General features: G+C 43.2%; 1 protein-coding gene across 1 annotated transcript in view; it reads left to right on the top strand.

Annotated features, from left to right (window-relative positions):
• LOC118373858 (potassium/sodium hyperpolarization-activated cyclic nucleotide-gated channel 3-like) overlaps nucleotides 1-23,307 on the top strand; it is a 52,684-nt gene that overhangs the window by 10,395 nt on the left and 18,982 nt on the right. Inside the window, exons 2-3 of the mRNA XM_052467032.1 lie at nucleotides 8,968-9,391; nucleotides 22,434-22,595. Of these exons, the coding sequence (XP_052322992.1) occupies nucleotides 8,968-9,391; nucleotides 22,434-22,595 (586 nt within the window). The remainder of the gene's footprint in view (nucleotides 1-8,967; nucleotides 9,392-22,433; nucleotides 22,596-23,307) is intronic.

Raw genomic sequence — 23,307 nt, 5'->3', positions numbered from 1 at the left:
TGGCTATTCATTCCAAAGGTGTTCGATGGGGTTGAGGTCAGGGCTCTGTGCAGGCCAGTTCTTCCACACCGATCTCAACAGACCATTTCGGTATGGACTTCGCTTCGTGCACCAGGGCATTGTCATGCCGAAACAGGAAAGGACCTTCCCCAAAGTTGCCACAAAGTTGGAAGCAAGGAATCATCTAGAATGTCATTAATGCTGTAGCATTATATAGCATTGTATTTCCATTCACCCAAACTATCTGTAAGGGGCGGCAGCGTAGCCTAGTGGTTAGAGCGTTGGACTAGTAACCGGAAGGTTGTGAGTTCAAACCCCCGGGCTGACAAGGTACAAATCTGTCGTTCTGCCCCTGAACAGGCAGTTAAACCACTGTTCCTAGACGTCAATGAAAATAAGAATTTGTTCTTAACTGACTTGCCTGGTTAAATAAAGATAAAATTAAAAAAGGGGCCTAGAATGAACTATGAAAAACAACCCCAGACCATTATTCCTCCTCTACAAAACTTTACAGTTGGCAAATGCCGGGGTTGGGTTGACCCCTCTGTTGTTTTTCAAATCCCAGATTTTCCCTTTAATGCTAATTGCTCAAACATCTGGCTGGTGAGGGCAGGCTCCTGGAGAGGACATGGATTCCCAAGAGATAACGCAGGGATTTATCCACCAGAGGAGGGAAGAGCAATTAGGATCAGTGTGTCACAGCACTGCAGAGAGAGAGAGAGAGAGGGCAGAGAGAGATAGAGAGAAAGAAAGAGAGGGGGGTTTAGGGACAGAGATAGAGGTGGGGAGGGGGTTAGGGACAGAGAGGGGGGAGGGGGAGGGACAGAGAGAGAGAGAGAGCGAGAGAGGGGGTTAGGAACAGAAAGAGAGGGGGTTTAGGGACAGAGATAGAGGGGAGGGGGTTAGGGACAGAGAGAGGGGGCAGGGCAGGTTAGGGACAGAGATAGAGAGGGGGAGGGGGTTAGGGACAGAGAGAGAGAGAGAGAGAGAGAGAGAGAGAGAGAGAGAGAGAGAGAGAGGTGGGGGTGGGGTGGATAGGGACACACAGAGAGAGAGAGAGGGGTGGGGGTGGGGTGGATAGGGAGACAGAGAGAGAGAGAGAGAGAGAGAGAGAGTTAGGGACACAGAGAGAGAGAGAGGACAGGCAACAGGCAAAAGAGAGAGAGAGAGAGACCATATTAGCTGAGACATATTTCCAGGTACACAAATCCACAAAGAATCGAAAACATATCCCCTTTTGAAAAACTCCCATACCTACTGGGTGAAATTCCACAGTGTGCCATCACAGCAGCAAGATTTGTGACCTTTGACTGAGAAAAGGGTGACAGTGAAGAACAAACACCATTGTAAATAAAACCCATATTTATGCTTATTTATTTTATCTTGTGTCCTTTAATTTTTGTACATTGTGTATATATAAAGATATAGATATATATATATATGTATATATATATATATATATATATATATATATATATATATATATATCAGAGACTATGATTTATGACATTTGTAATGTCTTTGACTGTTTTGAAACTGTTGTATGTGTGATTTTACTGTTAATTTTTGTTGTTTTTCACTTTATATATTCACTTTGTATGTTGTGATTTAGACTTGCTTTGGCAATGACATGTTTCCCATGCCAATAAAGCCCTTGAATTGACTGAATTGAATTTAGACTGAGGGAGACAGGCAACAGGCAACAGGCAAAAGAGCAGAGAGAGACTCAGTGAGCTGTATACGGTCTGTGGTACTGTCAATATATTACTATAGAATCAAAAAACAAATACATTCATCCGATCAGAGACTGGTGGTGACTGTAGAAAGAGGATCAGAGACTGGTGATTTAGACTGGTGCTGACTGTAGAAAGAGGATCAGAGACTGGTGATGACTGTAGAAAGAGGATCAGAGACTGGTGATTTAGACTGGTGCTGACTGTAGAAAGAGGATCAGAGACTGGTGATTTAGACTGGTGGTGACTGTAGAAAGAGGATCAGAGACTGGGGATTTAGACTGGTGGTGACTGTAGAAAGAGGATCAGAGACTGGTGATTTAGACTGGTGGTGACTGTAGAAAGAGGATCAGAGACTGGTGATTTAGACTGGTGGTGACTGTAGCAAGAGGACGGGAGACTGGTGATTTAGACTGGTGGTGACTGTAGAAAGAGGATCAGAGACTGGTGATTTAGACTGGTGGTGACTGTAGAAAGAGGATCAGAGACTGGTGATTTAGACTGGTGCTGACTGTAGAAAGAGGATCAGAGACTGGTGATTTAGACTGGTGCTGACTGTAGAAAGAGGATCAGAGACTGGTGATTTAGACTGGTGCTGACTGTAGAAAGAGGATCAGAGACTGGTGATTTAGACTGGTGGTGACTGTAGAAAGAGGATCAGAGACTGGGGATTTAGACTGGTGGTGACTGTAGAAAGAGGATCAGAGACTGGTGATTTAGACTGGTGGTGACTGTAGCAAGAGGACGGGAGACTGGTGATTTAGACTGGTGCTGACTGTAGAAAAATGATCAGAGACTGGTGATTTAGACTGGTGGTGACTGTAGAAAGAGGATCAGAGACTGGGGATTTAGACTGGTGGTGACTGTAGAAAGAGGATCAGAGACTGGTGATTTAGACTGGTGGTGACTGTAGAAAGAGGACGGGAGACTGGGGATTTAGACTGGTGGTGACTGTAGAAAGAGGATCAGAGACTGGTGATTTAGACTGGTGGTGACTGTAGAAAGAGGATCAGAGACTGGGGATTTAGACTGGTGGTGACTGTAGAAAGAGGATCAGAGACTGGTGATTTAGACTGGTGGTGACTGTAGCAAGAGGACGGGAGACTGGTGATTTAGACTGGTGCTGACTGTTAGGGACACAGAGAGAGAGAGAGAGAGAGAGAGAGAGAGAGAGAGAGAGAGAGAGAGAGAGAGAGGGAGAAACAGGCAACAGGCAACAGGCAAAAGAGCAGAGAGAGAGAGAGAGAGAGAGACTCAGTGAGCTGTATACGGTCTGTGGTACTGTCAATATATTACTATAGAATCAAAAAACAAATACATTCATCCGATCAGAGACTGGTGGTGACTGTAGAAAGAGGATCAGAGACTGGTGATTTAGACTGGTGCTGACTGTAGAAAGAGGATCAGAGACTGGTGATTTAGACTGGTGCTGACTGTAGAAAGAGGATCAGAGACTGGTGCTGACTGTAGAAAGAGGATCAGAGACTGGTGATGACTGTAGAAAGAGGATCAGAGACTGGTGATTTAGACTGGTGCTGACTGTAGAAAGAGGATCAGAGACTGGTGCTGACTGTAGAAAGAGGATCAGAGACTGGTGATGACTGTAGAAAGAGGATCAGAGACTGGTGATTTAGACTGGTGCTGACTGTAGAAAGAGGATCAGAGACTGGTGATTTAGACTGGTGGTGACTGTAGAAAGAGGATCAGAGACTGGTGATTTAGACTGGTGGTGACTGTAGAAAGAGGATCAGAGACTGGGGATTTAGACTGGTGGTGACTGTAGCAAGAGGACGGGAGACTGGTGATTTAGACTGGTGCTGACTGTAGAAAAATGATCAGAGACTGGTGATTTAGACTGGTGGTGACTGTAGAAAGAGGATCAGAGACTGGGGATTTAGACTGGTGGTGACTGTAGAAAGAGGATCAGAGACTGGTGATTTAGACTGGTGGTGACTGTAGAAAGAGGACGGGAGACTGGGGATTTAGACTGGTGGTGACTGTAGAAAGAGGATCAGAGACTGGTGATTTAGACTGGTGGTGACTGTAGAAAGAGGATCAGAGACTGGGGATTTAGACTGGTGGTGACTGTAGAAAGATGTTTCTATTTAAATTATTTGCAGATTTACTCCAAATGATTTACGATTCTAAAGTTTGAGTTTGAAAACATTTATATGGCTGAACAGTCTAGCATAAAGGCTATGTGCAAAGTTGCACCACTTTGCAGACTGGCTGTGTTTATCTGTAGGGGATTCAGCACCATTGGAATGGAAAGCGACGGTGTGACACAGTGAGTCTGACGGTCGCTGTCCGCCAACATGTGGTGCTGAAGTTTGGTATTCCGATTCCGTCACTGTCCACTTCAGTAGTGTTGAATTTCCAATCACCACTATTAAAACGTAGTTTATTTTAGCCACGTCGATTATTATGAATGAATGAATTACATACGTTAATCACGTTTTCATGACCAGTGATCATCAGCATTTGAAGGGTAGACCCTATTTAGACGATATATTCTGCTCGTACGCTGGGGTACAACCTATAGGAGGTGGAAGCTGAACGTGGGTTAATACATGCATCCTCATAGGTCAGGTTCAGAATATAGTGGGTTCGATTCCCGGGACCACCCATACGTAGAATGTATGCACACATGACTGTAAGTCGCTTTGGATAAAAGCGTTCAGAATATCTCTATCTCTGTCTCTCTGTCTCTCTATGTCTCTCTGTCTCTCTATTCAATCTCTCTCTCTATCTCTGTCTCTCTGTCTCTCTATTCAATCTCTCTCTCTATCTCTGTCTCTCTGTCTCTCTATTCAATCTCTCTCTATCTCTGTCTCTCTGTCTCTCAATTCAATCTCTCTCTCTCTCTCTCTATCTCTCTATCTCTGTCTCTCTGTCTCTCTATCTCTCTGTCTCTCTATCTCTCTGTCTCTCTGTCTCTGTCTCTCTGTCTCTCTGTCTCTCTATCTCTCTCTGTCTATCTCTGTCTCTCTATATCAATCTGTCTATCTCTCTCTATATGTCTCTCTGTCTCTCTATTCATCTCTCTCTCTCTCTCTATCTCTGTCTCTCTGTCTCTCTATTCAATCTCTCTCTGTCTCTCTGTCTCTCTGTCTCTCTGTCTCTCTATTCAATCTCTCTCTATCTCTGTCTCTCTATTGTCTCTCTATCTCTGTCTCTCTGTCTCTCTATTCAATCTCTCTCTCTATCTCTGTCTCTCTGTCTCTCTATTCAATCTCTCTGTCTCTCTGTCTCTCTATTCAATCTCTCTATCTCTGTCTCTCTGTCTCTCTATTCAATCTCTCTCTATCTCTCTCTCTCTGTCTCTCTGTCTCTCTCTCTCTGTCTCTCTGTCTCTCTCTCTGTCTCTCTGTCTCTCTATTGTCTCTCTCTCTGTCTCTCTCTCTCTCTCTCTGTCTCTCTGTCTCTCTATTCAATCTCTCTCTATCTCTGTCTCTCTGTCTCTCTATTCAATCTCTCTCTGTCTCTCTGTCTCTCTATCTCTGTCTCTCTGTCTCTCTATTCAATCTCTCTCTCTATCTCTGTCTCTCTATTCAATCTCTCTCTGTCTCTCTATCTCTCTGTCTCTCTATTCAATCTCTCTCTCTGTCTCTCTATTCAATCTCTCTCTCAATTCAATATCTCTCTCTGTCTCTCTGTCTCTCTATTCAATCTCTCTCTCTATCTCTGTCTCTCTGTCTCTCTATTCAATCTCTCTCTCAATTCAATATCTCTCTCGCTCAATTCAATCTCTCTTTCTCTCAATTCAATATCTCTCTCTCTCAATTCAATCTCTCTTTCTCTCAATTCAATCTCTCTCTGTATCTCTCTCTGTCTCTCTATTCAATCTCTCTCTCAATTCAATCTCTCTCATTCAATTCAATCTCTCTCTGTCTCTCTGTCTCTGTCTCTCAATTCAATCTCTCTCTCAATTCAATCTCTCTTTCTCTCAATTCAATCTCTCTCTCAATTCAATTTCTCTTTCTCTCAATTCAATCTCTCTCTCTCAATTCAATCTCTCTCTCTCAATTCAATCTCTCTTTCTCTCAATTCAATCTCTCTCTCTTTCAATTAAATTTCTCTCTGTCTCTCTGTCTCTGTTTCTCAATTCAATCTCTCTCAATTGAATCTCTCTTTCTCTCAATTCAATCTCTCTCTCTATCTCTCTCTGTCTCTCAATTCAATCTCTCTCTCTCTCTGTCAATTCAATTCAATTCAATTCAAGGGCTTTATTGGCATGGGAAACATGTGTTAACATTGCCAAAGCAAGTGAGGTAGACAACATACAAAGTGAATATATAAAGTGAAAAACAACAAAAATTAACAGTAAACATTACACATACATACTCTGTCTCTCTGTCTCTGTCTCTCAATTCAATCTCTCTCTCAATTGAATCTCTCTTTCTCTCAATCTCTCTCAATTGAATATGTCTTTCGCTCAATCTCTCTCTCTCTCTCTCTCTCTCTCTCTCTCTCTCTCTCTCAATTCAATCGCCCTCTCTCACGAGGGGTGGGCAAGGCCTCTCTCATCTCTCTCCCTCTCTCTCTCTCTCTCTCTCTCTCTCTCTCTCTCTCTCTCTCTCTCTCTCTCTCTCTCTCTCTCTCGCTCTCTCTCTCTATCTCTCTCTCTCTCTCTCTCTCGCTCTCTCTCGCTCTCTCTTTCAATTACATTCAATTCAAGGGCTTTATTGGCATGGGAAACATGTGTTAACATTGCCAAAGCAAGTGAGGTAGATAATATAGTAAGTGAGGTAGCAAGTGAGGTAGATAATATATAAACCTCTCTCTCTCTTTCAATTCAATCTCTCTGTCTCTCAATTCAATCTCTCTTTCTCTCAATTCAATCTCTCTTTCTCTCAATTCAATCTCTCTCGTTCTTTCTCTCTCTCTCTCTCTCTCTCTCTCTCTCTCTCTCTCTCTCTCTCTCTCTCTCTCTCTCTCTCTCTCTCTAAATTCTCTCTCTCACTCTCTCTCTCTCAATTCAATCTCTCTCTCTCTCTCTCTCAATTCAATCTCTCTCTCAATCTCTCTCTCTCTCTCTCTCTCTCTCTCTCTCTCTCTCTCTCTCTCTCTCTCTCGATCTCTCTCTCTTGCTCTCTCTCAATTCAATCTCTCTCTCTCTCTCAATTCAATCGCTCTCTCTCTCTCTCTCTCTCTCTCTCTCTCTCTCTCTCTCTCTCTCTCTCTCTCTCTCTCTCTCTCTCTCTCTCTCTCTCTCAATTCAATCTCTCTCTCTCTCAATTCAATCTCTCTCTCTCTCAATTCAATCTCTCTCTCTCTCTCTCTCTCTCTCTCTCTCTCTCTCTCTCTCTCTCTCTCTCTCTCTCTCTCTCTCTCTCTCTCTCAATTCAATCTCTCTCTCTCTCTCTCTCTCTCTCTCTCTCTCTCTCTCTCTCTCTCTCTCTCTCTCTCTCTCTCTCTCTCTCTCTCTCTCTCTCTCTCTCTCTCTCTCTCTCTCTCTCTCTCTCTCTCTCTCTCTCTCTCTCTCTCTCTCTCTCTCTCTCAATTCAATTCAATTCGATTCAATTCAAGGGCTTTATTGGCATGGGAAACGTGTTAACATTGCCAAAGCAAGTGAGGTAGACAACATACAAAGTGAATATATAAAGTGAAAAACAACAAAAATTAACAGTAAACATTACACATACAGAAGTTTAAAAACAGTAAAGACATTACAAATGTCATATTATATATACAATGTACAAATAGTTAAAGGACACAAGATAAAATGAATAAGCATAAATATGGGTTGTATTTACAATGGTGTTTGTTCTTCACTGGTTGCCCTTTTCTCGTGGCAACAGGTCACAAATCTTGCTGCTGTGATGTCACACTGTGGAATTTCACCCAAAAGATATGGGAGTTTTCAAAATTTGATTTTTTTCAAATTCTTTGTGGATCTGTGTAATCTGAGGGAAATATGTCTCTCTAATATGGTCATACATTGGGCAGGAGGTTAGGAAGTGCAGCTCAGTTTCCACCTCATTTTGTGGGCAGTGAGCACATAGCCTGTCTTCTCTTGAGAGCCATGTCTGCCTACGGCGGCCTTTCTCAATAGCAAGGCTATGCTCACTGAGTCTGTACATAGTCAAAGCTTTCCTTAATTTTGGGTCAGTCACAGTGGTCAGGTATTCTGCTGCTGTGTACTCTCTGTGTAGGGCCAAATAGCATTCTAGTTTACTCTGTTTTTTTGTTAATTCTTTCCAATGTGTTAAGTAATTATCTTTTTGTTTTCTCATGATTTGGTTGGGTCTAATTGTGCTGTTGTCTCTCTCTCTCTCTCTCTCTCTCTCAATTCAATCTCTCTCTCTCTCTCTCAATTCAATCTCTCTCTCTCTCTCAATTCATTCGCTCTCACTCTCTCTCTCTCTCTCTCTCTCTCTCTCTCTCTCTCTCTCTCTCTCTCTCTCTCTCTCAATCTCTCTCTCTCTCAATTCAATCTCTCTCTCTCTCTCTCTCTCTCTCTCTCTCTCTCTCTCTCAATTCAATCTCTCTCTCTTCCTCCCTGTTCTCTCTAGGTTCTAAGATCTGTTTGGTTCCTCCCTGTTCTCTCTAGGTTCTAAGATCTGTTTGGTTCCTCCCTGTTCCTACCAGGTTCTAAGATCTGTTTGGTTCCTCCCTGTTCTCTCTAGGTTCTAAGATCTGTTTGGTTCCTCCCCGTTCTCTCTAGGTTCTAAGATCTGTTTGGTTCCTCCCTGTTCTCTCTAGGTTCTAAGATCTGTTTGGTTCCTCCCTGTCCCTCCTAGGTTCTAAGATCTGTTTGGTTCCTCCCTGTCCCTCCTAGGTTCTAAGATCTGTTTGGTTCCTCCCTGTTCTCTCTAGGTTCTAAGATCTGTTTGGTTCCTCCCTGTTCTCACTAGGTTCTAAGATCTGTTTGGTTCCTCCATGTTCTCTCTAGGTTCTAAGGTCTGTTTGGTACCTCCCTGTTCTCTCTAGGTTCTAAGATCTGTTTGGTTCCTCCATGTTCTCTCTAGGTTCTAAGATCTGTTTGGTTCCTCCCTGTTCCTACTAGGTTCTAAGATCTGTTTGGTTCCTCCCTGTTCTCTCTAGGTTCTAAGATCTGTTTGGTTCCTCCCTGTTCCTTCTAGGTTCTAAGATCTGTTTGGTTCCTCCCTGTTCTCTCTAGGTTCTAAGATCTGTTTGGTTCCTCCCTGTTCTCTCTAGGTTCTAAGATCTGTTTGGTTCCTCCCTGTTCCTCTCTCTAGGTTATTTTGTTAAAGCTGTCTGTTCTCTTTAGGTTCTACTGGGATCTGATAATGCTGTTCCTCATGGTGGGGAACCTCATCATCATCCCTGTGGGCATCACCTTCTTCAAGGACGAGCACACTCCCCCCTGGATCGTTTTCAACGTCATCTCAGACACCTTGTTCCTCATCGACCTCGTCCTCAACTTCCGGACGGGCATCGTCAAGGAGGACAACACAGAGATCATCCTGGACCCACAGACCATCAAGATCAAATATCTGAAGAGCTGGTTCATGGTGGACTTCATCTCGTCCATACCAGTAGATTACATCTTCCTCATCGTGGAGACCAGGATCGACTCAGACTTCTACAAGACGGCCCGGGCGCTGAGGATCGTGCGGTTTACGAAGATCTTGAGTTTGTTGAGGCTCCTGAGGCTGTCCAGACTCATTAGATATATACACCAGTGGGAGGAGGTGAGGAGGAGGTGGGAAGGTGGGAGATAGGAGAAGGTAGGAGTTAGGGAGGTAGGGAGGTAGGAGGAGATAGGGAGGTAGGATGTAGCGAGAAAGGAGGTAGGGAGGTAGGGAGGTAGGAGGATATAGGGAGGTAGGATGTAGGGAGAAAGGAGGTAGGGAGGTAGGAGGAGGTAGGGAGTTAGAAGGTGGGGAAGGAGAAGGTTGGGAGATAGGTTAAAGGAGGTAGGAAGGTAGGGAGTAGGAAGGAGGAGGTAGGATGTAGGGAGGTTGGTGGTTTGGGAGGTAGTAGGTAGGGAGGTGTTAGGTAAGGTAGGAGGAGGTAGGATGTAGGGAGGTAGGGAGAAGGGAGGTGGGGGATAGGAGGTAGGAGGTAGAGGTAGGGAGAGAGAGAGCTTGAGGAGAGGGTTGAGGAGTCCCGGAGGTGGGGTTTGAGGAGCCCAGGAGGTGGGGCTTGAGGAGCCCAGGAGGTGGGGTGTGAGGAGCCCAGGAGGTGGGGCTTGAGGAGCCCAGGAGGTGGGGTTTGAGGATCCCAGGAGGTGGGGCTTGAGGAGCCCAGGAGGTGGGGCTTGAGGAGCCCAGGAGATGGGGCTTGGGGAGCCCAGGAGGTGGGGCTTGGGGAGCCCAGGAGGTGGGGCTTGGGGAGCCCAGGAGGTGGGGCTTGGGAACGATTGGGGCCAATTCCATTTAAACTCTGTCAACTGGAAGGGAAACTGACATTCCAAAAACCAATTTTCCTGAATTGGAATTTGAGTTGACTAATTCATGAATGGACTGAATTAAACTGGAATTGACCCCAACCCTGGACAGGATGCAGTGATCTTCTACTCTCTTACCCAGAGTGTGATATGGGGATTCCCCCAGTCATCGTAACCACTCAACCATAGACCGACCTGCATTGAGTCCTCCCAATGTGCTGCTGTAAGATTTCAGCTACAGTACCTTTATTACACACTGCTGGTTCAGGGGTTAAAGATATGATGCTAGTTTAGATTCTCCATCTGTTATATTTGCATTAAGGGAGGATTTTAGTAATAGAGGTGTAATTGATTAAGCATCCGGTAAACTCCATCTGGTGAACTCCATCTGGTAAACTCCATGTGGTAACCTCCATGTGGTAAACTCCATGTGGTAAACTCCATCTGGTAAACTCCATCTGGTAAACTCCATCTGGTAAACTCCATCTGGTAAACTCCATCCCGGTAAACTCCATCTGGTAAACTCCATCTGGTAAACTCCATCTGGTAAACTCCATCCCGGTAAACTCCATCTGGTAAACTCCATCTGGTAAACTCCATCTGGTAAACTCCATCAGATAAACTCCATCCCGGTAAACTCCATCTGGTAAACTCCATCCCGGTAAACTCCATCTGGTAAACTCCATCTGGTAAACTCCATCCCGGTAAACTCCATCTGGTAAACTCCATCTGGTAAACTCCATCCCAGTAAACTCCATCTGGTAAACTCCATCTGGTAAACTCCATCTGGTAAACTCCATCCGGTAAACTCAAGGTGTGGGTTTGTAAGTACCGTAGACATCATGGCCTTAAAGGTCCAATTACAGCTGTTTTTTTTCTCAATATTTAAAAAAATTCTGGGTAACAATTAGGTGGCTTTATGGTGATTTGTTGTTAATTAACATGTTCCAAAAGAAACAAAAATAGGAGGGGAAAACTGAAAATGTGTTGTTATTGGCAGAGAGGTTAGGAACTCTCTTTCTTATTGGTCTGTTAACTAATTTACCGCATGGTGATGTCACCGTGGAAAGCCAAAACTCCATCCCCACCAAAACTGTCATTTCTGGATAAAAAATAATAATAAACAGCTTTTACACTAAAAGGGCATTATCATCATTTTCAGAAAATTATTCCAACCTCGTAGAGTGTGGAAATATATATAAAATCCATGAAAATCTAATTTTGAATACACTGGGCCTTTAAATCCAATCATCATGAATATGCACACAGTCACTAACACAAACACTGACAGAGCCACACACACTTGCCTTTGCTGGCTGCAGAGAAAATGCTAGAAGTGTTCTCAGTGTGAGAGAGAGGAGAGGGACTCAGATTAACAAAAGTGTGATGTGGTCTATGGGGGAGAGGGACTCAGATTAACAACATGTGATGTGGTCTATGGGGAGAGGGACTCAGATTAACAACAGTGTGATGTGGTCTATGGGGAGAGGGACTCAGATTAACAACATGTGATGTGGTCTATGGGGAGAGGGACTCAGATTAACAACAGTGTGATGTGGTCTATGGGAGAGGGACTCAGATTAACAACATGTGGGGAGAGGGACTCAGATTAACAACATGTGATGTGGTCTATGGGGAGAGGGACTCAGATTAACAACAGTGTGATGTGGTCTATGGGGAGAGGGACTCAGATTAACAACATGTGATGTGGTCTATGGGGAGAGGGACTCAGATTAACAACATGTGATGTGGTCTATGAGGAGAGGGACTCAGATTAACAACATGTGATGTGGTCTATGGGGGAGAGGGACTCAGATTAACAACATGTGATGTGGTCTATGGGGAGAGGGACTCAGATTAACAACAGTGTGATGTGGTCTATGGGGAGAGGGACTCAGATTAACAACATGTGATGTGGTCTATGGGGAGAGGGACTCAGATTAACAACAGTGTGATGAGGTCTATGAGGAGAGGGACTCAGATTAACAACAGTGTGATGTAGTCTATGGGGGAGAGGGGCTCAGATTAACAACAGTGTGATGTGGTCTATGGGGAGAGGGACTCAGATTAACAACAGTGTGATGTGGTCTATGGGGAGAGGGACTCAGATTAACAACAGTGTGATGTGGTCTATGGGGAGAGGGACTCAGATTAACAACAGTGTGATGTGGTCTATGGGGAGAGGGACTCAGATTAACAACATGTGATGTGGTCTATGGGGAGAGGGACTCAGATTAACAACATGTGATGTGGTCTATGGGGAGAGGGACTCAGATTAACAACATGTGATGTGGTCTATGGGGAGAGGGACTCAGATTAACAACATGTGATGTGGTCTATGGGGAGAGGGACTCAGAATAACAACATGTGATGTGGTCTATGGGGAGAGGGACTCAGATTAACAACATGTGATGTGGTCTATGGGGAGAGGGACTCAGATTAACAACATGTGATGTGGTCTATGGGGAGAGGGACTCAGATTAACAACATGTGATGTGGTCTATGGGGAGAGGGACTCAGAATAACAACATGTGACGTGGTCTATGAGGAGAGGGACTCAGATTAACAACAGTGTGATGTGGTCTATGAGGAGAGGGACTCAGATTAACAACATGTGATATGGTCTATGAGGAGAGGGACTCAGATTAACAACAGTGTGATGTGGTCTATGGGGAGAGGGACTCAGATTAACAACATGTGATGTGGTCTATGGGGAGAGGGACTCAGATTAACAACATGTGATGTGGTCTATGGGGAGAGGGACTCAGATTAACAACAGTGTGATATGGTCTATGGGGAGAGGGACTCAGATTAACAACAGTGTGATGTGGTCTATGGGGAGAGGGACTCAGATTAACAACATGTGATATGGTCTATGGGGAGAGGGACTCATTAACATGTGATGTGGTCTATGGGGAGAGGGACTCAGATTAACAACAGTGTGATGTAGTCTATGGGGAGAGGGACTCAGATTAACAACACTGTGATGTGGTCTATGGGGAGAGGGACTCAGATTAACAACATGTGATGTGGTCTATGGGGAGAGGGACTCAGATTAACAACAGTGTGATGTGGTCTATGGGGAGAGGGACTCAGATTAACAACAGTGTGATGTGGTCTATGAGGAGAGGGACTCAGATTAACATGTGATGTGGTCTATGGGGAGAGGGACTCAGAATAACAACAGTGTGATGTGGTCTATGGGGAGAGGGACTCAGATTAACAACATGTGATGTGGTCTATGGGGAGAGGGACTCAGATTAACAACACTGTGATGTGGTCTATGGGGAGAGGGACTCAGTTTAACAACATGTGATGTGGTCTATGGGGAGAGGGACTCAGATTAACAACATGTGATGTGGTCTATGGGGAGAGGGACTCAGATTAACAACATGTGATGTGGTCTATGGGGAGAGGGACTCAGATTAACAACATGTGATGTGGTCTATGGGGAGAGGGACTCAGATTAACAACATGTGATGTGGTCTATGGGGAGAGGGACACAGATTAACAACACTGTGATATGGTCTATGGGGAGAGGGACTCAGATTAACAACATGTGATGTGGTCTATGGGGAGAGGGACTCAGATTAACAACATGTGATATGGTCTATGGGGAGAGGGACTCAGATTAACAACATGTGATGTGGTCTATGGGGAGAGGGACTCAGATTAACAACATGTGATGTGGTCTATGGGGAGAGGGACTCAGATTAACAACATGTGATGTGGTCTATGGGGAGAGGGACTCAGATTAACAACATGTGATATGGTCTATGGGGAGAGGGACTCAGATTAACAACATGTGATGTGGTCTATGGGGGAGAGGGACTCAGATTAACAACATGTGATGTGGTCTATGAGGAGAGGGATGATTGATGTGGTCTATGGGGAGAGGGACTCAGATTAACAACATGTGATGTGGTCTATGGGGAGAGGGACTCAGATTAACAACATGTGATGTGGTCTATGGGGAGAGGGACTCAGATTAACAACATGTGATGTGGTCTATGGGGAGAGGGACTCAGATTAACAACATGTGATATGGTCTATGGGGAGAGGGACTCATCAACAGTGTGATGTGGTCTATGGGGGAGAGGGACTCAGATTAACAACACTGTGATGTGGTCTATGGGGAGAGGGACTCATCAACAGTGTGATGTGGTCTATGGGGAGAGGGACTCATCAACATGTGATGTGGTCTATGAGGAGAGGGACTCAGATTAACAACATGTGATATGGTCTATGGGGAGAGGGACTCAGATTAACAACATGTGATGTGGTCTATGGGGAGAGGGACTCAGATTAACAACATGTGATGTGGTCTATGGGGAGAGGGACTCATCAACAGTGTGATGTGGTCTATGGGGGAGAGGGACTCAGATTAACAACACTGTGATGTGGTCTATGGGGAGAGGGACTCAGATTAACAACATGTGATGTGGTCTATGGGGAGAGGGACTCAGATTAACAACATGTGATGTGGTCTATGGGGAGAGGGACTCAGATTAACAACATGTGATGTGGTCTATGGGGAGAGGGACTCAGATTAACAACATGTGATGTGGTCTATGGGGAGAGGGACTCAGATTAACAACATGTGATGTGGTCTATGGGGAGAGGGACTCAGATTAACAACATGTGATGTGGTCTATGGGGAGAGGGACTCAGATTAACAACATGTGATGTGGTCTATGGGGAGAGGGACTCAGATTAACAACATGTGATGTGGTCTATGATGTGGGGAGGGACTCAGATTAACAACATGTGATGTGGTCTATGGGGAGAGGGACTCAGATTAACAACATGTGATGTGGTCTATGAGGAGAGGGACTCAGATTAACAACATGTGATGTGGTCTATGGGGGAGAGGGACTCAGATTAACAACATGTGATGTGGTCTATGGGGGAGAGGGACTCAGATTAACAACATGTGATGTGGTCTATGGGGAGAGGGACTCATCAACATGTGATGTGGTCTATGGGGAGAGGGACTCAGATTAACAACATGTGATGTGGTCTATGGGGAGAGGGACTCAGATTAACAACATGTGATGTGGTCTATGGGGAGAGGGACTCAGATTAACAACATGTGATGTGGTCTATGAGGAGAGGGACTCATTAACATGTGATGTGGTCTATGAGGAGAGGGACTCAGATTAACAACATGTGATGTGGTCTATGGGGAGAGGGACTCATTAACATGTGATGTGGTCTATGGGGAGAGGGACTCAGATTATCAACATGTGATGTGGTCTATGAGGAGAGGGACTCAGATTAACAACATGTGATGTGGTCTATGGGGAGAGGGACTCAGATTAACAACATGTGATGTGGTCTATGGGGAGAGGGACTCAGATTAACAACATGTGATGTGGTCTATGGGGAGAGGGACTCAGATTAACAACATGTGATGTGGTCTATGGGGAGAGGGACTCAGATTAACAACATGTGATGTGGTCTATGGGGAGAGGGACTCAGATTAACAACAGTGTGATGTGGTCTATGGGGAGAGGGACTCATTAACATGTGATGTGGTCTATGGGGAGAGGGACTCAGATTAACAACATGTGATGTGGTCTATGGGGAGAGGGACTCAGATTAACAACACTGTGATGTGGTCTATGGGGAGAGGGACTCAGATTAACAACATGTGATGTGGTCTATGGGGAGAGGGACTCATTAACATGTGATGTGGTCTATGAGGAGAGGGACTCAGATTAACAACAGTGTGATGTGGTCTATGAGGAGAGGGACTCAGATTAACAACATGTGATGTGGTCTATGAGGAGAGGCCCTCAGATTAACAACAGTGTGATGTGGTCTATGGGGAGAGGGACTCAGATTAACAACATGTGATGTGGTCTATGAGGAGAGGGACTCAGATTAACAACAGTGTGATGTGGTCTATGGGGAGAGGGACTCAGATTAACAACACTGTGATGTGGTCTATGGGGAGAGGGGCTCAGATTAACAACATGTGATGTGGTCTATGGGGAGAGGGACTCAGATTAACAACACTGTGATGTGGTCTATGGGGAGAGGGGCTCAGATTAACAACATGTGATGTGGTCTATGAGGAGAGGGACTCAGATTAACAACACTGTGATGTGGTCTATGAGGAGAGGGACTCAGAATAACAACACTGTGATGTGGTCTATGGGGAGAGGGACTCAGATTAACAACATGTGATATGGTCTATGGGGAGAGGGACTCAGATTAACAACACTGTGATGTGGTCTATGGGGAGAGGGACTCAGAATAACAACAGTGTGATGTGGTCTATGGGGAGAGGGACTCAGAATAACAACAGTGTGATGTGGTCTATGAGGAGAGGGACTCAGATTAACAACATGTGATGTGGTCTATGGGGAGAGGGACTCAGAATAACAACAGTGTGATGTGGTCTATGAGGAGAGGGACTCAGATTAACAACACTGTGATGTGGTCTATGGGGAGAGGGGCTCAGATTAACAACAGTGTGATGTGGTCTATGAGGAGAGGGACTCAGATTAACAACACTGTGATGTGGTCTATGGGGAGAGGGGCTCAGATTAACAACAGTGTGATGTGGTCTATGAGGAGAGGGACTCATCAACATGTGATGTGGTCTATGGGGAGAGGGGCTCAGATTAACAACATGTGATGTGGTCTATGGGGAGAGGGACTCATCAACATGTGATGTGGTCTATGGGGAGAGGGACTCATCAACATGTGATGTGGTCTATGGGGAGAGGGACTCAGATTAACAACACTGTGATGTGGTCTATGGGGAGAGGGACTCAGAATAACAACATGTGATATGGTCTATGGGGGAGAGGGACTCAGATTAACAACACTGTGATGTGGTCTATGGGGAGAGGGGCTCAGATTAACAACAGTGTGATGTGGTCTATGAGGAGAGGGACTCAGATTAACAACACTGTGATGTGGTCTATGGGGAGAGGGGCTCAGATTAACAACATGTGATGTGGTCTATGAGGAGAGGGACTCAGATTAACAACAGTGTGATGTGGTCTATGGGGAGAGGGGCTCAGATGAACAACATGTGATGTGGTCTATGGGGGAGAGGGACTCAGATTAACAACATGTGATGTGGTCTATGGGGGAGAGGGACTCAGATTAACAACAGTGTGATGTGGTCTATGAGGAGAGGGACTCAGATTAACAACATGTGATGTGGTCTATGGGGAGAGGGACTCAGATTAACAACATGTGATGTGGTCTATGGGGAGAGGGACTCAGATTAACAACACTGTGATGTGGTCTATGGGGAGAGGGACTCAGATTAACAACACTGTGATGTGGTCTATGGGGAGAGGGACTCAGATTAACAACACTGTGATGTGGTCTATGGGGAGAGGGACTCAGATTAACAACATGTGATGTGGTCTATGGGGGAGAGGGACTCAGATTAACAACACTGTGATGTGGTCTATGGGGAGAGGGACTCAGATTAACAACACTGTGATGTGGTCTATGGGGAGAGGGACTCAGATTAACAACACTGTGATGTGGTCTATGGGGAGAGGGACTCAGATTAACAACACTGTGATGTGGTCTATGGGGAGAGGGACTCATCAACATGTGATGTGGTCTATGGGGAGAGGGACTCAGATTAACAACATGTGATGTGGTCTATGAGGAGAGGGACTCAGATTAACAACATGTGATATGGTCTATGGGGAGAGGGACTCAGATTAACAACATGTGATGTGGTCTATGGGGGAGAGGGACTCAGATTAACAACATGTGATATGGTCTATGAGGAGAGGGACTCAGATTAACAACATGTGATGTGGTCTATGGGGGAGAGGGACTCAGATTAACAACATGTGATGTGGTCTATGAGGAGAGGGACTCAGATTAACAACATGTGATGTGGTCTATGGGGAGAGGGACTCAGATTAACAACATGTGATGTGGTCTATGAGGAGAGGGACTCAGATTAACAACATGTGATGTGGTCTATGAGGAGAGGGACTCAGATTAACAACATGTGATGTGGTCTATGGGGAGAGGGACTCAGATTAACAACATGTGATGTGGTCTATGGGGGAGAGGGACTCAGATTAACAACATGTGATATGGTCTATGAGGAGAGGGACTCAGATTAACAACATGTGATGTGGTCTATGAGGAGAGGGACTCAGATTAACAACATGTGATATGGTCTATGGGGAGAGGGACTCAGATTAACAACATGTGATGTGGTCTATGGGGAGAGGGACTCAGATTAACAACATGTGATGTGGTCTATGAGGAGAGGGACTCAGATTAACAACATGTGATGTGGTCTATGAGGAGAGGGACTCAGATTAACAACATGTGATGTGGTCTATGGGGAGAGGGACTCAGATTAACAACATGTGATGTGGTCTATGGGGAGAGGGACTCAGATTAACAACATGTGATATGGTCTATGGGGAGAGGGACTCAGATTAACAACAGTGTGATGTGGTCTATGAGGAGAGGGACTCAGATTAACAACATGTGATGTGGTCTATGGGGAGAGGGACTCAGATTAACAACATGTGATGTGGTCTATGGGGGAGAGGGACTCAGATTAACAACATGTGATATGGTCTATGGGGAGAGGGACTCAGATTAACAACAGTGTGATGTGGTCTATGAGGAGAGGGACTCAGATTAACAACAGTGTGATGTGGTCTATGGGGGAGAGGGACTCAGATTAACAACATGTGATGTGGTCTATGAGGAAAGGGACTCAGATGATAGACTGGTGTTTAGTAGTATGTAGTAATATTTAGTGGTGTTTAGTGGTGTTTAGTAGTTTTTAGTGGTGTTTAGTAGTATTTAGTGGTGTTTAGCAGTATTTAGTGATGTTTAGTAGTGTTTAGTGGTGTTTAGGGGTGTTTAGTAGTATTTAGTGATGTTTATGGGTGTTTAGTGGTGTTTAGTGGTGTTTAGTAGTATTTAGTGATGTTTAGTAGTGTTTAGTGGTGTTTAGGGGTGTTTAGTAGTATTTAGTGATGTTTATGGGTGTTTAGTAGTATTTAGTGGTGTTTAGTGGTGTTTAGTAGTATTTAGTGGTGTTTAGTGGTGTTTAGTGGTGTTTAGTAGTATTTAGTGGTGTTTAGTAGTATTTAGTGGTGTTTAGTGGTGTTTAGTAGTATTTAGTGGTGTTTAGTGGTGTTTAGCAGTATTTAGTGATGTTATGGGTGTTTAGTAGTATTTAGTGATGTTTAGTAGTGTTTAATGGTGTTTAGTAGTATTTAGTGGTGTTTAGGGGCGTTTAGTGGTGTTTAGTAGTATTTAGTGATGTTTAGTGGTGTTTAGTGTTGTTTATGGGTGTTTAGTAGTATTTAGTGGTGTTTAGTAGTGTTTAGTGATCTTTAAGTAGTGTTTAGGGGTGTTTAGTGATGTTTAGTAGTGTTTAGGGGTGTTTAGTGGTGTTTAGGGGTGTTTAGTAGTATTTAGTGGTGTTTAGTAGTTTTTAGTGGTGTTTAGTAGTATTTAGTGATGTTTAGTAGTGTTTAGTGGTGTTTAGTAGTATTTAGTGGTGTTTAGTAGTGTTTAGGGGTATTTAGTGATGTTAAGTAGTAGTTAGTGGAGTTTAGTAGTATTTAGTGGTGTTTAGTGGTGTTTAGCAGTATTTAGTGATTTTTAGTGGTGTTTATGGGTGTTTAGTAGTATTTAGTGATGTTTACTAGCGTTTAGTGGTGTTTAGTAGTATTTAGTGGTGTTTAGTGGTGTTTAGGGGTGTTTAGTGGTGTTTAGTAGTAGTATTTAGTAGTATTTAGTGATTTTTAGTGGTGTTTAGGGGTGTTTAGTAGTATGTAGTAGTATTTAGTGGTGTTTAGTAGTGTTTAGTGGTGTTTAGTAGTAGTATTTAGTAGTATTTAGTGATGTCTAAGTAGTGTTTAGTAGTGTTTAGTGGTGTTTAGGGGTGTTTAGTAGTATGTAGTAGTATTTAGTGGTGTTTAGGGGTGTTTAGTGGTGTTTAGGGGTGTTTAGTAGTATTTAGTGATGTCTAAGTAGTGTTTAGTAGTGTTTAGTGGTGTTTAGGGGTGTTTAGTAGTATGTAGTAGTATTTAGTGGTGTTTAGGGGTGTTTAGTGGTGTTTAGTGGTGTTTAGTAGTATTTAGTGATGTTTAGTAGTGTTTAGTGGTGTTTAGGGGTGTTTAGTGGTGTTTAATGGTGTTCAGTGGTGCTTAGTAGTATTTAGTGGTGTTTAGTAGTATTTAGTGATGTGTAGTAGTGTTTAGTAGTATTTAGTGGTGTTTAGTGGTGTTTAGCAGTATTTAGTGATGTTTAGAAGTATTTAGTGTTGTTTAGTGGTGTTTAGTGGTGTTTAGTGGTGTTTTGTAGTATGTAGTAGTATTTAGTAGTATTTAGTGATGTCTAAGTAGTGTTTAGTAGTGTTTAGTGGTGTTTAGGGGTGTTTAGTAGTATTTAGTGGTGTTTAGTGGTGTTTAGGGGTGTTTAGTAGTGTTTAGTAGTATTTAGTGATGTCTCAGTAGTGTTTAGTGGTGTTTAGGGGTGTTTAGTAGTATTTAGTGGTGTTTAGTGGTGTTTAGTAGTATTTGGTGATGTTTAGTAGTGTTTAGTAGTGTTTAATAATAATAATAATAGTGGTGTTTAGTGGTGTTTAGTGGTGTTTAGTAGTATTTAGTGGTGTTTAGGGGTGTTTAGTAATATGTAGTAGTATTTAGTGGTGTTTAGTGGTGTTTAGTAGTATGTAGTAGTATTTAGTGATTTTTAGTGGTGTTTAGTAGTATTTAGTGATGTTTAGTAGTATTTAGTGATGTTTAGTGGTGTTTAGTAGTATTTAGTGGTGTTTAGGGGTGTTTAGTAATATGTAGTAGTATTTAGTGGTGTTTAGTGGTGTTTAGTAGTATGTAGTAGTATTTAGTGATGTTTAGTGGTGTTTAGTAGTATTTAGTGATGTTTAGTGGTGTTTAGTAGTATTTAGTGGTGTTTAGTAGTATTTAGTAGTATTTAGTGATGTTTAGTAGTATTTAGTGATGTTTAGTGGTGTTTAGTAGTATTTAGTGATGTTTAGTGGTGTTTAGTAGTATTTAGTGGTGTTTAGGGGTGTTTAGTAATATGTAGTAGTATTTAGTGGTGTTTAGTGGTGTTTAGTAGTATGTAGTAGTATTTAGTGATGTTTAGTGGTGTTTAGTAGTATTTAGTGATGTTTAGTGGTGTTTAGTAGTATTTAGTGGTGTTTAGCAGTATTTAGTGGTGTTTAGTAGTATTTAGTGATGTTTAGTAGTATTTAGTGATGTTTAGTGGTGTTTAGTAGTATTTAGTGGTGTTTAGGGGTGTTTAGTAATATGTAGTAGTATTTAGTGGTGTTTAGTGGTGTTTAGTAGTATGTAGTAGTATTTAGTGATGTTTAGTAGTATTTAGTAGTATTTAGTGATGTTTAGTGGTGTTTAGTAGTATTTAGTGTTGTTTAGTAGTATTTAGTGATGTTTAGTGGTGTTTAGTAGTATTTAGTGATGTTTAGTGGTGTTTAGTAGTATTTAGTGATGTTTAGTGGTGTTTAGTAGTATTTAGTGATGTTTAGTGGTGTTTAGTAGTATTTAGTGATGTTTAGTGGTGTTTAGTAGTATTTAGTAGTATTTAGTGGTGTTTAGTGGTGTTTAGTAGTATGTAGTAGTATTTAGTGATGTTTAGTGGTGTTTAGTAGTATTTAGTGATGTTTAGTGGTGTTTAGTAGTATTTAGTGATGTTTAGTGGTGTTTAGTAGTATTTAGTGATGTTTAGTGGTGTTTAGTAGTATTTAGTGGTGTTTAGTAGTATTTAGTGATGTTTAGTGGTGGTTAGTAGTATTTAGTGATGTTTAGTGGTGTTTAGTAGTATTTAGTGATGTTTAGTAGTATTTAGTGATGTTTAGTAGTATTTAGTGATGTTTAGTAGTATTTAGTGATGTTTAGTAGTATTTAGTGGTGTTTAGTAGTATTTAGTGATGTTTAGTAGTATTTAGTGATGTTTAGTGGTGTTTAGTAGTATTTAGTGATGTTTAGTGGTGTTTAGTAGTATTTAGTGATGTTTAGTAGTATTTAGTGATGTTTAGTGGTGTTTAGTAGTATTTAGTGATGTTTAGTAGTATTTAGTGATGTTTAGTAGTTTTTAGTGGTGTTTAGTAGTATTTAGTGATGTTTAGTAGTATTTAGTGATGTTTAGTAGTATTTAGTGATGTTTAGTGATGTTTAGTAGTATTTAGTAGTGTTTAGTGGTTTTTAGTGGTGTTTACACTGCTGGCGAATTAGAATAAAATAGTTACTTAGCTAGCTGCAGGTTCAGTAATGTTAGTTAATCCCCCTTGCGTGGTGGACAATAAAGTTTTTCTCATTCTAATTCTAATCTCCTAGGTTTTCCATATGACCTATGACCTGGCCAGTGCCATGGTGAGGATCGTGAACCTGATAGCTATGATGCTGCTGTTGTGTCACTGGGATGGATGTCTGCAATTCCTGGTTCCCATGCTGCAGGAGTTCCCCTCTGACTGCTGGGTCACCAGAAACAAGATGGTGGTTAGTACACACACACACACACACACACACACACACACACACACACACACACACACACACACACACACACACACACACACACACACACACACACACACACATAAACACACACACGCACACACACCGGTTCCTGTGCTACAGGACTTCCCCTTCTGACTGTTGGGTAATCAGAAACAAGATGGTGGTCAGCATTCCAAAAGTCCAGTGTTCTAAAAGTCCTGTGTTCCAAAGGTCTTACTCACATACTTAACCCCTCAGGACTTTTACTCATCCTGGAGCATTAGGCAATCTGCTCCATCTTTCCATCATGTCCATCTACCCCTAGTGTCCAGTCTACCTACCTCTAGTGTCCAGTCTACCCCTAGTGTCCAGTCTACCTCTAGTGTCCAGTCTACCTCTAGTGTCCAGTCTACCCCTAGTGTCCAGTCTACCCCTAGTGTCCATCTACCTCTAGTGTCCAGTCTATCCCTAGTGTCCAGTCTATCCTTAGTGTCCAGTCTATCCCTAGTGTCCAGTCTATCCCTAGTGTCCAGTCTACCCCTAGTGTCCAGTCTATCCCTAGTGTCCAGTCTATCCCTAGTGTCCAGTCTACCCCTAGTGTCCAGTCTACCTCTAGTGTCCAGTCTACCTCTAGTATCCAGTCTACCCCTAGTGTCCAGTCTACCCCTAGTGTCCAGTCTACCCCTAGTGTCCAGTCTACCCCTAGTGTCCA

The sequence above is a fragment of the Oncorhynchus keta genome, chromosome 17, assembly GCF_023373465.1.
Source record: "Oncorhynchus keta strain PuntledgeMale-10-30-2019 chromosome 17, Oket_V2, whole genome shotgun sequence".
In the NCBI taxonomy this organism is placed as follows: Eukaryota; Metazoa; Chordata; class Actinopteri; order Salmoniformes; family Salmonidae; genus Oncorhynchus; species Oncorhynchus keta.
The sequence above is the reverse complement of the archived record's forward strand: the minus strand, read 5'-3'. Positions and strand labels throughout refer to the sequence as shown.